The sequence below is a fragment of the Stigmatopora nigra genome, chromosome 15 (genome assembly GCF_051989575.1).
Source record: "Stigmatopora nigra isolate UIUO_SnigA chromosome 15, RoL_Snig_1.1, whole genome shotgun sequence".
Classification (NCBI taxonomy): domain Eukaryota; kingdom Metazoa; phylum Chordata; class Actinopteri; order Syngnathiformes; family Syngnathidae; genus Stigmatopora; species Stigmatopora nigra.
Genome location: NC_135522.1, coordinates 3,354,224 through 3,368,186, shown reverse-complemented (window position 1 = coordinate 3,368,186; position 13,963 = coordinate 3,354,224). Strand labels below are relative to the sequence as shown.

The 13,963-nt window shown below is 39.4% G+C and overlaps 3 protein-coding genes across 4 annotated transcripts; 1 reads left to right on the top strand and 2 right to left on the bottom strand.

Annotated features, from left to right (window-relative positions):
* Positions 1-4,464: 4,464 nt before the first annotated feature.
* mrpl12 (mitochondrial ribosomal protein L12) lies at positions 4,465-6,440 on the bottom strand. Its single transcript, XM_077733767.1, has 5 exons — positions 6,209-6,440; positions 5,389-5,590; positions 5,246-5,320; positions 4,945-5,079; positions 4,465-4,861 (listed from the first exon to the last, which is right to left on the bottom strand). Exons 1-5 carry the CDS (start codon positions 6,265-6,267, stop codon positions 4,745-4,747), a joined length of 588 nt encoding a protein of 195 aa, XP_077589893.1. The 5' UTR covers positions 6,268-6,440; the 3' UTR covers positions 4,465-4,744.
* Positions 6,441-6,460: 20 nt separating this feature from the next.
* Positions 6,461-8,995, top strand: LOC144208105 (methyltransferase-like 26 B). Its single transcript, XM_077733766.1, has 6 exons — positions 6,461-7,046; positions 7,118-7,280; positions 7,357-7,416; positions 7,481-7,548; positions 7,754-7,832; positions 7,905-8,995. The coding sequence occupies exons 1-6, from the start codon at positions 6,847-6,849 to the stop codon at positions 7,950-7,952; spliced, it is 618 nt and encodes a 205-aa protein (XP_077589892.1). The 5' UTR covers positions 6,461-6,846; the 3' UTR covers positions 7,953-8,995.
* On the bottom strand, positions 8,018-13,846 carry hgs (hepatocyte growth factor-regulated tyrosine kinase substrate). 2 transcript variants are annotated; one of them, XM_077733761.1, is made up of 20 exons: positions 13,668-13,846; positions 12,898-12,982; positions 12,745-12,820; positions 12,557-12,649; positions 12,290-12,413; positions 12,107-12,159; positions 11,902-11,970; positions 11,650-11,774; positions 11,461-11,572; positions 11,294-11,392; positions 11,122-11,217; positions 11,012-11,050; positions 10,768-10,932; positions 10,461-10,674; positions 10,219-10,391; positions 9,884-10,024; positions 9,626-9,809; positions 9,418-9,554; positions 8,993-9,175; positions 8,018-8,917 (listed from the first exon to the last, which is right to left on the bottom strand). In XM_077733761.1, the coding sequence occupies exons 1-20, from the start codon at positions 13,702-13,704 to the stop codon at positions 8,780-8,782; spliced, it is 2,343 nt and encodes a 780-aa protein (XP_077589887.1). In that variant the 5' UTR covers positions 13,705-13,846; the 3' UTR covers positions 8,018-8,779. The 2 variants fall into 2 exon arrangements, with proteins under 2 accessions (XP_077589887.1, XP_077589888.1); XM_077733762.1 differs by having other exon boundaries at positions 10,461-10,671.
* Between the last annotated feature and the right edge of the window lie 117 nt (positions 13,847-13,963).

Here is a 13,963-nt window from a genome sequence, read left to right as displayed (position 1 = left end):
GTGAATAAATGGAATCAAAGAGAAGAGATTTCAAGTGGAAGCAGAAAAATTGGTATTAGATGCTTCTTTTCTATGGAGATGATGAATATCATTCAGGGAGTGGGTGGGATTATCTAGCATGGTAGAAATGCTCATATTTTTAGTTCCAAATAAATCTTGAGAGGAGTTGTAAATGATGCGGAATAAAATGGTTTATAGGTATTGAATTGTGGAAGGCGGGACTTTGTGTTGGGGTTTTTTGGGGAGAAATGCACAAAGAAAAAGGCATACATTAAATATGTGAAAAAGATTGAGTGGTTTAGTTGGATTTTTTGATTGGTAAGAGTCTGTAAGTTTAACATTTTTAGGTTGGCTGTCATTTAAGGATATTGGCGTTAAAGGTAATGACTGAAATGATGAAAACTAATTTTGTTAGCTGAAATATAAACTCTCATTAAAAGAAAATTATATTTTTAAACCTGGCTGAAACTCTATTGCATTAAAACATATTGAAATGAACTCCAACTGTTATGGTTGGTTCTTAAAAAAATACTAACTTTTCTTCTTTTCAAATCCTAAAAAACATACAATTAATACTACAAAAGTACATAAACCTACTAATGAATATCTTAAGAAAACCAGAAAAATCCATCAAATTTATTATTTTTTTAGTATGAGGCACATATGTATAAAAGTTGCCTCATCTAACCCTCTAACTTCTAAAAAATATCTATAATAATAATAATAGTAACTGCCAGTTCTTAACCACTAATGAGAATGCCAACTTATTCATAATCATCATCATAATTTATGTAATTGCTTGCAAGTAGCTTTTACAATAGCAAAGATACAATTTTACACCCAGCCTTTTGATGTATCACCGTCATTAATATACATTAAAAAAGACTCCAATAGCCCAGAGTCAAATAATAATAAGAAAATTACATAGTCATCGTGAACCATATAAAATGTCACTATTACAAAAATGACTTTACAATGTAAGAGCAATTAAACTATCCTTTAAAAACCTTTTTTTACTCATTAAACCAACCAAGCGGCTTTAAAATGTCTTGAAAAATGGGTTAATTCACACAAAAAAAATATAATTATAGCAAATTTATGCATTTTTAACTCGCTGTCGACCTCCCACGTCAAATAAATTGGACTTCTATCAACACCAATCATTTAAAAACGCAAACAATACATTTTATAAGCAAACGTTGATCACGGTGTTGGTACTTTTTTGTTATTATGATCATGATTATTGTTATTTTTTTTAACTAATAATCAGTTGTTTAGCAGCTGTGCACCAAAAAAAAACTGCGTATTTTAAGTCAAACATTATGACGTTATGTCCTGCCCCCGAGGGCGCAAATAAACATAATGTTTTTGTTTTCCTATTAAGAAACAATTGCTGTCATTTCCTGCCCATGATTTCTATTGCGGCTGGTGGGCAAATTGAGTTGATTTTGTGGCAAACCGAGCAAACCACGAAGCGGAAGACGACGTTTAGTGGGACGCATAGCCATTACGTTGTTACCCACGTTGTTTCCTCAATAAGTCACCACAAAGGCGTTTTTTTCTTCTGTATTCCTTATAAGAAGGTCATATAAATTGTAGGAAATGACCCGTTTAGGCCACATGTGGCTTTGCCAGGCATAATCAAACGATCACGTCACCCCGCCATGATCGTCAACTCGCTTCGTTAATTATCGTTGTTCCCAATGAAGTCGATTAATTGGCTCGACACAGCGGTAGTTTGCCAAGAATTATCATTTGTATGTTCTACTTTTAGCATCAACACAGTCAGAATATGGTTAAAAAATAAAACATGCTGGCAAGACATCAACCATGCATTCATTTGTTCACTTTTTATCGACTATAATCTGTTTTTATTAGTCATGATTTAAAACATTAATCTTAAGGGATTTAACTACAATGTTTCTTCACTAAATGTGTCAATTTTTTCTCTATTTTGTAACTTGAAGATTCAGATTTTATTATTTATGCAGTTGTGATAAAATCTAATTAAAAAAAGTATAGAGGTGTAGTGATTATTATTTTGAATTTTAATTGGATTTTATTATTAATGTAGTCGTGATAAAAACAAAATAAGTATAGATGTGTAGTGATTATTATTTTCAATTTTAATTGGATTTTACTATTTATGTAGTCATGATAAAAACAAATTAAAAAGTATAGATGTGTAGGGATTATTATTATTTTTTTTTTCCATTCATTTTCTGTATTGCTTGTCTTGTTAGGGGTGCTGGAGCCTATCCCAGCAAACATAATTTAGGTTTTTTATGCTCAAAAGACAATAAGAGACTCTTTACTCTGTAATTTAAAAAAAAACTTACCTGCACTTTCACAAAAAATGACAAATAATAGTGAGTTATGAACTTAAATGGCATTCACAGTCAGTTTTTAAAGACATTTTGCAGTCATAAATTCTAAACATTGTGTTTATTTGAGGTTTATTCAATTAGATAAAAGGATAAACATGAGCTGCAATTCATTGAATTGTTATTATTTGTTTAACACAGCATCTCAACTTCATTGAAATCCAGGTTAGCAGAGTTCAAATAACACATGAGGAACGCATTTGCAAATATAACTAATGTTGTATCCTGTGGGCTTTGTTGGTGTTGGACTTTGTCCTGGCTCATCTTCACATTGTCGTCACTCAAATTGTGAGAGGCGGCTGGAAAAAGCACTAAATTGATTTCAGGTTGACGCAAATTGTGGAGTCAGCAACTCGGTTGCCGTCTTTCCAAACATTATCGAGCTTCACTTCAACATGTTGGGACAATTTGCCCCAAAATGAGAAGTCCTCAGGTTGGTCATGTATTGACTGGCAGCCCATTCCAGTTCAAATGCATTGGATCTTGTCCGTTTTTTGTTGTTTTTTTGTTATTGTTTTTTTTCCCTCAATTCACCCTTAAGTAAACGGGTTCGTTTTGGTACTCATTTGACGTTAACAAGTTAAAAGAAAGTCAATTTTTACATCATTTGCTGTTGAAAAGTATAAACACCACAATGGAATTGTTACTCTGCTGCCCTATAGCGGTTAATCACGGTGTTGCATCTTGTAAATATACACTGAAATAGCTCAAACGGGATTCAATTTCATGATTTTTTTACACAGAGATCATGTAAAAACAGGAATTGTTTATACTAAATGAAGGATTACCCAAAAAAATGAATATATTTGAAAGAATATCTCCAATCAAACCAACAACGCCATCATTTCATCAACTGAAGCCAACAGTATGCAATAATCCAAGATTAAAGTTATTTGTACCAACGTTCCCTCTAATTTTCCAAATATATGGGCATACAGATATTTTGGAATTAGATTTAATGAATCCATTGCATCAACCTACCTGAGCATCATCATCACAGCCGCCATCACCATGTGTTTTTACCACCCCATACATAAGTTAGTCAAACATTTCATAATTAATACCCATCCATGAAACATCTTAATAAATGGAACTCAAAAATGCACAAATCTGACTTACCTTATCTTTCCAAGTCTGTCATTGAAGTAGTTTGACGTCGATCAAGCCCAAATGTTTTAATCAGAAAACTTGCTCTCAACTTTGATGGGGAAAAAAACGCTGCATATTTTGCAAAACAGACGCTCCTCACTCAAAAAACAAAAGATGTCTCCAGGTTTAACACTTGTTCTTCAACTTGCACTTACTTCGACATCCAGTTCAACTTTAAAAATGCATGTAATATTTGTTTTTTTTACTGAGTTTGGGGAGACGACGCGTTGCATTCACTTCAGAAATGTTTGCTCAAGCCTCATGTGCAAGCATGGCCGTGATTGGTTGCTTGCATCGTATTCATTGATTGGCAGGACACCTGTAGCAGTAAAATCACAAAGTAAAATTAAACAGAAAAAAACGTTTATATATATGAATATAAAAATATATTTTATATTTTATATATATATATATATATATATATATATATATATATATATATATATATATATATATATATATATATATATATATATATATATATATATATATATATATATATATATATATATATATATATATATATATATATATATATATATATATATATATATATATATATATATATATATATATATATATATATATATATATATATATATAAAATATAAAATATAAAATATATTTTTATATTTTATATGTGTGTGTGTGTGTGTATATATATATAATTTGTATATTTGCATGCACTTGATGTTTTCTTGTGCAACCAGTTCACAATTGCACAACTTAGAGAAACAATGTGTGCACCTATTTCTTTTAAACTCTTGTTTTAGAGTAAATAAAAACTCAGATGCATATACTTATCAGGTAACAGCATTCTAAAACTTAAAAAATGACTGCAGAATGACTTTTTTTTTTAACGTTTTGAATTTGTACCTAACAATTTGGCAATTTTAAGGCATGGAGTATAACAAACTGGAAAAAAATAGTTTATATATGAGGTTTTAATGACAAGAATTCCTTGAGCAACAAACAAAAAAAAAAAAAGAGTGCACTTGACTTCTAGACTTGCACATATGCACCGAACACACTAACAAGTGCGACATCTCGCCAGCAGGGCAGACACGAGCTTCTTTATAAAAAGTTCAGTCCGACTTGTTCCGCCCCGCTGCTCAAGAACCATAACAGACGAATGAAAGCAGGTTTCTTCTTCTGCTGCTTTGTCACGTAGAAAATTAAAATGGACGAACAGGCAGCAGGGGGGCGAGCTTCTACTCCAGGACGACGGTTCCGCCTGCCGCTTGCAAGGCTGCTTTAAGCTTCTCCGCTTCTTCTTTGGAAACGTTAGCACGGATCTCCTGAGGAAGGGACTCTACAAGTTTCTTGGCCTAATGGAGGACGGACAAAAAAAACATGGACACATCAACTCTTGCACTGAATCTCTTCTTTATTATTATTTTGTCATTCTTACCTGCACAAGGTTCAAGCCTTGAATGCAATTCTTCACCTCCTTAATGAGTTTCACCTTCTCGGCCGCGTTGACTTCAGTTAACTTGACTGTGAAGTGAGTCTTTTCTTTTTTCACTGGCGCCTCCTCTTCTGCAGCCTGAACGACATTTTTTTTAGCGCCTGAACGACATTTTTTTCAGCGCCTGAACAACATTTCTTTTAGCACAACTGTAAATGGTGTAGGAATTTCCCATGATTTAAGAGAAAAAAATAACTACTTTATAATTACATTTTTATTTATTTTATTATTAAAAAAAACTTACAGCAGGTCCCGGACCAGCTGATGCAGCCATCGCTCCCATCGGCATCATTCCGACATCTTGAATATTCAATGTTTTCTGTAAAAAAAGGGAAAAAAACATTTTAAAAACATATTATTTTGACTTTGACAGTTGTGGGTGGTCACCTTAAGGAGCTCATTGAGGTCCGAGACTTCTAGCAATGTGAGGCTGGCTATGTCATTGACAAGCTCCTGGATTTTGGGTGAGTACTGTTTGGGGGCGCCGTCCAGGGACGGCGAGACCAAGGCGTCCGAGCGAATGGCGGCGCCCGTCCTGAGGAGTCGTAGCGTGCACCATGCTTGCGTCTGGCGCTGCTCAAGCTGTCGCCTGGTGGAATTCAGATAGGGTTATTACAGATTTTTGTCATTCCAATAACACAGTTTTCCATCTTTCCAGAGATGGTGCATTCAATGTTACACAAAATAATACGACATTCCTGCATGGAAAACATTTTCCCAATATAAATCACGAATATCTCAATTTAGAATGTATATCTTCAATTTAGAACCAATTTTAATATCCAGGGTCACAACAAAAGACTGTCAGAATGTCTTTTATTCCCACGACCACGTATCATTCCTTAACAGACGGAATGACCTTGAATGTCGAAAACAGAAATCAATGCAACATTCCTAATGTTCAAATTTAAGCTAACTTAATATTTTATCCAAATTAAACGCAATGTCACATGACCAACACGCTTTAATGGTTGCTAGATTCAGGAAACACTTTGCAAAACAAATATATCGAAAGACACGGGAACAATATTTAATATGTTTGGAATGCAATGCAAAACATGGCACGTAATAAGTGGTTTTAATAGGGGCCGATGTTCTACCATCGATCGGGGGCTGTCTGCCCTTGAGAAGCCGGCAGTACGCCGCACACCTTCCGCCACCGCTCCGGAGAAAATAACTAAAGCGGTTCTGGTTGGACTAAACGTACCGGTGTAGACTCGCTGCGGCCCGCAGCGCCGTTCTGAGGCAACGTCTGGTGCAGTACATGCTTAAACGGTGATGCGGACTCCTCAAATCCCGGTCTTAGCCTTCGACGAGCGGCCTTATGGATCCGTAGTGAGTCGCTTGTTTATACAACCGGATCTACCTCAATAGCACATGGCGCCCTCCACAATGAAGCTGACCTACCCAGCATGCACTGCGAACAACGACAGTGGCTGGTGAAGACCAAATTTCTGGGCTGGTTTGTTATTATAGGAGTAAATACATGTAATATTATGTACTATATGTGTTTCTGGCCAAGTACCAAGTGGCCAATAGTTTTTTTTAACTGATTAGACTCATTACTGCTCTTAATTTGTGGGTTTGAATCATCCATCCAGTTTTGCAAGAGTACCCAAAGGGGAACCTGTGCTTGTGTTGGTTTTTTCCGGGTACTCTTGCACATAAGGAATCCTCTTAAAGTAATAATCCGCTGCCCATCTGTCTTCACTTACATCTCACCTCAGACATCCACACTGACTAATGTTTTATAACATTTGAAGACCAGACAGTAGACCTTAGACCAAAACTCAGGACCTCAAACCCAGCTGAAGACATCCTTGTGGCCTCCTTCACTAACAAGCCATGCTCTTATCTCCTCAAGCAGAGAGGAACTGGGAAGAACTGTCCTGGGTTCTAGAGGAAACATTGGAGGACCAGTCACACCGGCAGCTTTTTGCTCTGGAAATCGGCTCGGGAACCGGACAGCATGTCATACGCTTTGCCCAAAAGATGCCTTTTGTCACCTGGCAACCGTCAGACATCAAGGAAGAAGCCTTGGAGAGGTAAATTTTGGAAAATAAAAAACATGTTCACTATTAAAGTCCGGTTTTGGGGTGACGTGTCAATCTTGCAGCATCAAAGCATACATCGCCGCAACCAATATGAAGACGGTGCTACCACCTGTGCACCTGGATGCTGGTGAACCTTGGGAGAAGTGGGCGGGGCTTACCCGTGGCTCCTGTGATGTCATTATTGCTATTAATTTACTGCAGTACAGTCCCTTTAAGACAGCACAGGTAGGCTGGAAAAGTGCATGAATGGCCTGGCTCACTGTACTGATTTATTTTTATTTTTGTTATTGCAATTTACAAGGGTGTTTTTACTGGGGCAGGTCAAATCATCAAACAAAATGGTCTATTGGTCATATATGGGGTATGTATGTATTGTACGTTTTCAAGAAGCTTTCAAAATGACTGATTTTGGTTACTTTTTTTAGGTGTTTGCGATTAACGGAACCATTACACCACAATGTAATGAACTTCTAGATGAAGAGATACGCAAAGTGTGAGTAGTATTACATTTTCGTAGTTTGGTGCTTTTAGGGCCATTCATTAAAGTGCATTTATTTATAATACATGTAGTACTTAACAGGCCTACTAGATCTAGTTTTTTTTCTGTTCTTGCAACAGGACAACATTATAATCTTCGGACATTTTATAGTATTAAGTCAGACGAAAATAAACTGAGATGAGTTGTTCTGGTTATTTAGGAATCCTGAATGGGGACTTCCAGACTTGGACGTTCTCCGGCAGATGGCCTTTGGGAATGGCATGCGTATGGAGCGAATAGTGGGTCACATTTCCACACACTGTTGTGTAAAACTTTCTCTCACACACCAAAAATATGTATTTGTCTTACAGGTGGAGATGGAAGACTTCTACAAATGTCTCATCTTCAGAAAAATCTAGAAATGCGTTCCTCAAGTATGACAAGCCAAGATTGTGGAAAGAAAACAAACAAAAAAAAGAATGGGACTTGTGGACAATAAGAATCATATTTATTAAATATAAATTTAAAATGACCTGCGAGCCCCATGAATGACAAAGAATCAGTTACTGAAAAAAGCAATGGATTACATGCAGCCAAAAGCATTTCCACTTTTGTGCACATCTAGCGTACCTGTGCACAGACAGAATATTAACAGATAATTACATCTTGAGGGGGGCACTATTTCATAATTCAAATAAACGAGTTGATTTGCATTCTCTGTATAACTTACGTGGTTCAACCATGAATCTTTAACTATGTTTAAATACTGAAAACACTTCACGACGAAAAAAAACTCAAACTAAAACTGAAGATTTTGGAACCAACAAGCGGAATGTTAAGCTCTGTTAGTGCTGTTTGTTCCAAGCCCCTTCCCCTTTCTTAAAGACACAGGCATGTCTTTTAAACATCTCTCAATCAAAAATAAAGTGTCAGACAGGGTCCACTTTGGAATACAATTTAAAAACAACATGCTTTTTACTTTTGCCATGTGTTTGTTCCCCCTGCAATTAGTATTTTCTTATTTCATTGTTAGGAGACTATTTGTGAAGGAGGAAATACAAGGAACAAGTAACGGATGGAGAGTTGGCGCACCCGCTTTTGTCCCCCCCCACCCCACGCTAATGTAAAGAGATCATCACAAGATTTAACATCGGCGCGACATGACAGTGGAAGTGCGACTGATCGAAAGTGGGGGAGTAGTAGTAGTAGTGTCTGAGGCCCGATTATAGTAAGCAAGCGGCAGATTTCAGTCGAAAGAGATGAGTTGCGCCTCTGCGCTGCCCGGGACCACCTGGGCGGGGGGCAGGTGCTGCTGATGCTGTGGCGGAGGCTGCTGCTGCTGGGGTGGCTGAGCCGGTTGCTGCGAGCCACCGGGAGGCGCCATCTAGAGTAATTGGGTTAAAAGTAGTTAGAGGAGTTGGACTAAAAAAAAAATGGCGGTGAGGCATTTATATCTGACCTGTTGGTACATGGGCTGCTGGCCGGACATGTACTGCTGTTGGACGGCCATGTTAGGGTCCTGCCCAGGAAGTGCTGACATCATATTTTGCATGTTGTAGGCTGGGTAGCCCATGTAAGCCATGCCGTTGGTGGGGGCGCCCTGAGGCATGGAGGGTAAACTCTGGGCCTGCGATGCCACGTTCTGTGCAGTGAAAAGAAGCAACACAATGCATTGATTTACATTGTGAAAGACCAGAAGTACCAGCATTTAATAATTAAGCCTTCATAATTGATAACAATAACTGCCTAATCTACGAAAAAAAAAAAAAAGATTTTCATCAGTGCCATTGATGCCAATAAACGTCCAATTCATCCAAATTGTGAGATCTGAAAGTATCTATCATGGGCAATTAATGAGTTAAAACAGTGCTAGAAGAGCCAGACCTGGTAGCCTTGCGTGGGCGTAGGCTGGTAGTTGGAGTAAGGAGTATTGGTGGTGGGCGGAGCCTGACCAGGAGGAGGAGCATTTTGTCCATTGGCAGCAGTAGGCGGATACATGTAAGCGTTCACCATGTTGGGATCTAGGCACATGCAAAAAGATATTGATAAGAATGTGATCCAATTGCCCTGAAATGTGACATCTGTGACAAACCTGTGGGGGCAGGGGGCATGGCCTGGTACTGAGGTGGTGGACCCTGACCCGGCTGGTTCATATAGATGTTGTGCATAGGGGAACCCTCCACTGAGTTGGCTGGACTAAAGGTGCCGGGGTAGCTGGGGGGTGCACCCGGTGCGTACACCACTCCACCGGCTACATTTGGGGGCAATGACTGCATCTGTGGGAGATGAAAGAGTATTTGGCAAACGGGTACTTTTGAGACTTTTTGAGTGAGTGGATGGATGTGTTCACCTGTGCGTAGGGCAGAGAGAAAGCAGGCATCTGGGCTCTCATCTGGACGGTGTGCTTCTGCTGCTCCAGGCGCATCTGCCGCTCTTTTTCTTGCTCTTGCAAGCGCTGGATGGCCAGCTGCCTTTGCATTTCCAAATATTCCTTACAGCGTGACAACAAAATATTTCAGAGCAGAGTGACAGCTTTGCAACTTGCGCTAAATGCAGTCATGGCTGAATTAGAACTTTATTTCATCCCTGATCCGGGATGTCTTGGTTGCAGTAGCAAGATAGACATAAAGACACAAGACATTGTAGACCTAGTTAAGAAACTGGAGCCACACATAGTAAAAGTACCTGCTTTTTCTGCCTCATGATCTCCAGTTTCTGTGCCAGCTGGATCTGCCTCTGCCTCTCAGCTTCTTCGGCGGCGCGACGCAATTTCTCCCTATGTTCATCCCGAAGGGCATTGAGTGCCGCCCGGGCATCTCGAACTTGAGCTAACTTATCCTGAAGCCCCTCATAGTACACTGCGAATAACAGATTGTTCATATCAAAATACTTCACATTTTTCCCACATTTGCACAAAAGGCACTCACGTCGTTTCTCATCCAGTTGGTTAAGAATATCCAGGAGTTGCGGGTGCATGTTGTTGATGGACTGGAAGAGTGACAGGACGGCACTGTCGTTGGTGATGCTGCGCCCACGCATGTGGTTACTCTTCATGCGATTCAGGAAGGTGGTGACAGCATTCTGGAGGGCCTTTAAAAACTGCTCGTGGTTTTCCTCCGACTCGCCGTTCTGGTACTGCTGCTAAAGGCAGCCATATTAGGAAGGTAGAACACCATGTCTTGTTAATCCATTAAGATACAATGCCCTCCTAAGGGGGAAGAAATATGAACATACCTCCACTATGTTGACAGGCTGTACTGGGACATGAGCTTCAATGGGCTGAGCGATTGGCGGTAGGGGCTCGGCCATGGGAACAGGGGCAGGCGCCGAGGGGGTGGGACTCTTGCGCGCCTCTTCTTGCTTTTTCTCCCAGTATGTTCTATTCAGGTAACGGGCCAGCTGCAATGAGGTGGGGTGGTCAATATCTTGACTAGTTTGTGCCCATTTAAAACAATAAAATGTTGGATTCTGACTATACCTCAGGGTCAACTTCTTCAGCAGAAGGAGCAGAGGAATTCTAGATTGAAATGTTCATATAAACACCAGTTAGGACATCTTTTAGGATGTTGGGGAAATGTGTCATCTTACCACAGGGGACGTGTAGAGGGTGCTGACTGGAGGGGCTGAGGAAGTAATAGGAATGGGGTCGGCCTTTGGGTACACGCCATACGAGTTTTTATGTTTCTGCAATTAAACAAATGGCTGTATTAGACCCTTTTTTCATGGTAATGCAGCTACAATTCAATTTTCCGCATCCTACCATCCGTTCTTTCTCCTCAGCCTCACTTTGGGAGAGGGCGATGGCCAGTTGCAGTTCCTCCTCCTCCTGCAGGGCTGCCTCATCTCTTTTTGGGGGCATCTAGACAAGAAAAAGCAGAAAATTATTTGATTTTTAGGACCATAGTCATATTTCAATGTGGCATTTACTTGAGACTGCTGGGAAAGTGGACTGGTGAGATACTCCGGCGGCAGTTCCGCGGCAGTGGTGGGCGCGGGTTTGCCCTCGGCTTTCCTCAGAGGAGGAGATAGGGTCGGGTGGCTGGCAAGGGAAGGAAAAACAACTTTGTGAAGACCAAGAAGAAGCACGGAACTTGTCAAAGTAGTCCGAGTACTTACTTGTTCAGGAGCTCAAAGCAGGGCTCGCAAACGCGGACCTCTTTCTCGATCCCGAATTTGGGAATGGTGGAGTACTTGGAGGAACACTTGCCGCAAAAGATTTGCCCACAGGCTCGACAATGGTGCTTTCAAAATGGAAGAGAGCAAAATCCAGGTCAGGCTCTCACATGGGTTGTAAAACTATGACTCTGATAACATGGCGGTGACTCAATATATTGTGGGAATGTCCCCAAGTCCTATTTCCAGGCCTACCTTTCTTGTCATTACTCCAAACTGGACTCTGCACCGGTGGCATTCCTCAGCATCGACCCAGTCTGGGGCCTGAAATAATAAAAAGAAACATAAGAAAAATGATTAACATGAGTATAAATACGTGAGACAAAAAAGTGCTGAGTCATGATTCAACAGCACCAAAATAGTGAGATAAACATGGCCAATTTTTTTTTAAAATTCTTACTCGTTCCGCTGCAAACATAGCATCACTCTCCTTAAATTCAGGGAACACGTGACCTGAGGATTGAAGATATTTGAAAGTGAGTCATTAATTATGACTTATTGCGTTTTCAGAAGCCTCAATGCATTAGTCATTTTTTAAAATTTTCTTTGTGTTATGTGGTGGAGAAACAATATGTCTGCTCACCTTCCACTTTCATGATCTGATAAGTGTCTTGCACAACTTTGTACTTGGGCTCGTTACGGAAGGCGTGAGCCCAGGCTTGGATTAAATATAGGATTTTATTTCGGACGTTTGGTTCTGTCTGCGTCTGTCGGAAAGAAAATTACAGTTTCTTAAAGTGCTAGTACCTTATTTCCAGGTTATGTGTCTACTGTCATCTCATAATAATGGTACAATCAATAAAAAAGTGAAATTAATTAGGGTAAATAAAATATTTGCAACTTATGCTACCTTAATTAACTCCTTCAGCTCTTCCATAGTTTGTTTACTCGCCACCTCATCGTGTACCGTCTGCCCACAGTTCTTAACCACAGACTCAAGGACCTAAAAGGGGAAGAAAGAATTGCTTACATATTTTACACTAACTTCCAACATGAGCAAGTATTTATTTTTAACTATAGCAGAAAAAAACAACTCACCTCAAATGCATAGAGGGCCACGTGTGGGTTTTTGTCATTCAGTTTCTTCTTTATAGCAACAATGGCATATTTAGCTCTGATTGGAAGGAGATATGTCAGTTTAATAAACAAAATATTACAAAAAGACAATAAATAATAATGAGAGTGGCTTACTGGGTGTCTCCTTGTCGGATGAGGTCACAGATTTGCAGGATGGATTCCCAGTCGGTCTCAAGGAGCAGCTGACTGGTGGCCTTATCTGCAAAAAACTGCTATTTAACTCTTTGGTTGCCATTAATAGCATCCATCTTTCCAGTAAAAATGCATAAGATGTCAATGGCGTAGGCTGATTAGAGTTGCATGACTTTTGTGTGCAAAGATGATGAATTTTCTTCGTGGAAAATACCCAACATTATTTACTTTTGAGGTTATTTACAGTCTTCAGGTGACCCTGATTAAACAAGTACATCAAATAAACAAACTTTTGGAATGATATCGAATTCACCACAGTGACACCACCAAAGTCATATTCTTTTATTAAAACAATTACATTTATGACAGTATTGTAAAACTGTTATTTATCTCACACCAAAGCCCCAAAGGACATTTGTTGTGACTTAAATCGTCATGTTGACGTTTGTTTAAATATCAAATGATACAAATATGTAGGTTGGTTAAAATGACTGTCCGATTAGACGTTAAGAGCCGACCCTTATTTCGACCAACATAATGGGATCTTTCTCGTCTAAGGATTGTGATGTCGATTATGAAAATAAACGATCTTATCTGGGCCTTCATCATCAACAGCCAATTTAGTTAGCAAAGGCTAAAATTAGCTTGGCCTCAGCGCCACAGCCCCGGCTCGTAACAATACACTGCTGAAAACACGTCACTTTGAGACACACATTCGATTACTAACATAAGCAATTGTCTTCACGACTTACCCAAAAGCCTCTCAAATGTACCTCCACCTTTCCCCATAGTTGACTGTAAGTCTTAAAAGTCGCAATTAGAATCGTGTTTTTCTCAACTCTGCGTCGGCTTTTATTTTCACCCTTTTAGCTTTAGCGTCAGTAGCCACGGAACCGAACACACAGCTGTGTACTGTTTCTCACTTCCCACTTCCTGTATGAACTCGGTCAATGTCTGTTTTAGTGCCCTCTAGCGAAAATTTATGGTACAACATATGATACCGTCTGGAACAGCAAACAAGTACGTGACGTCACAGCCCTGACACAGA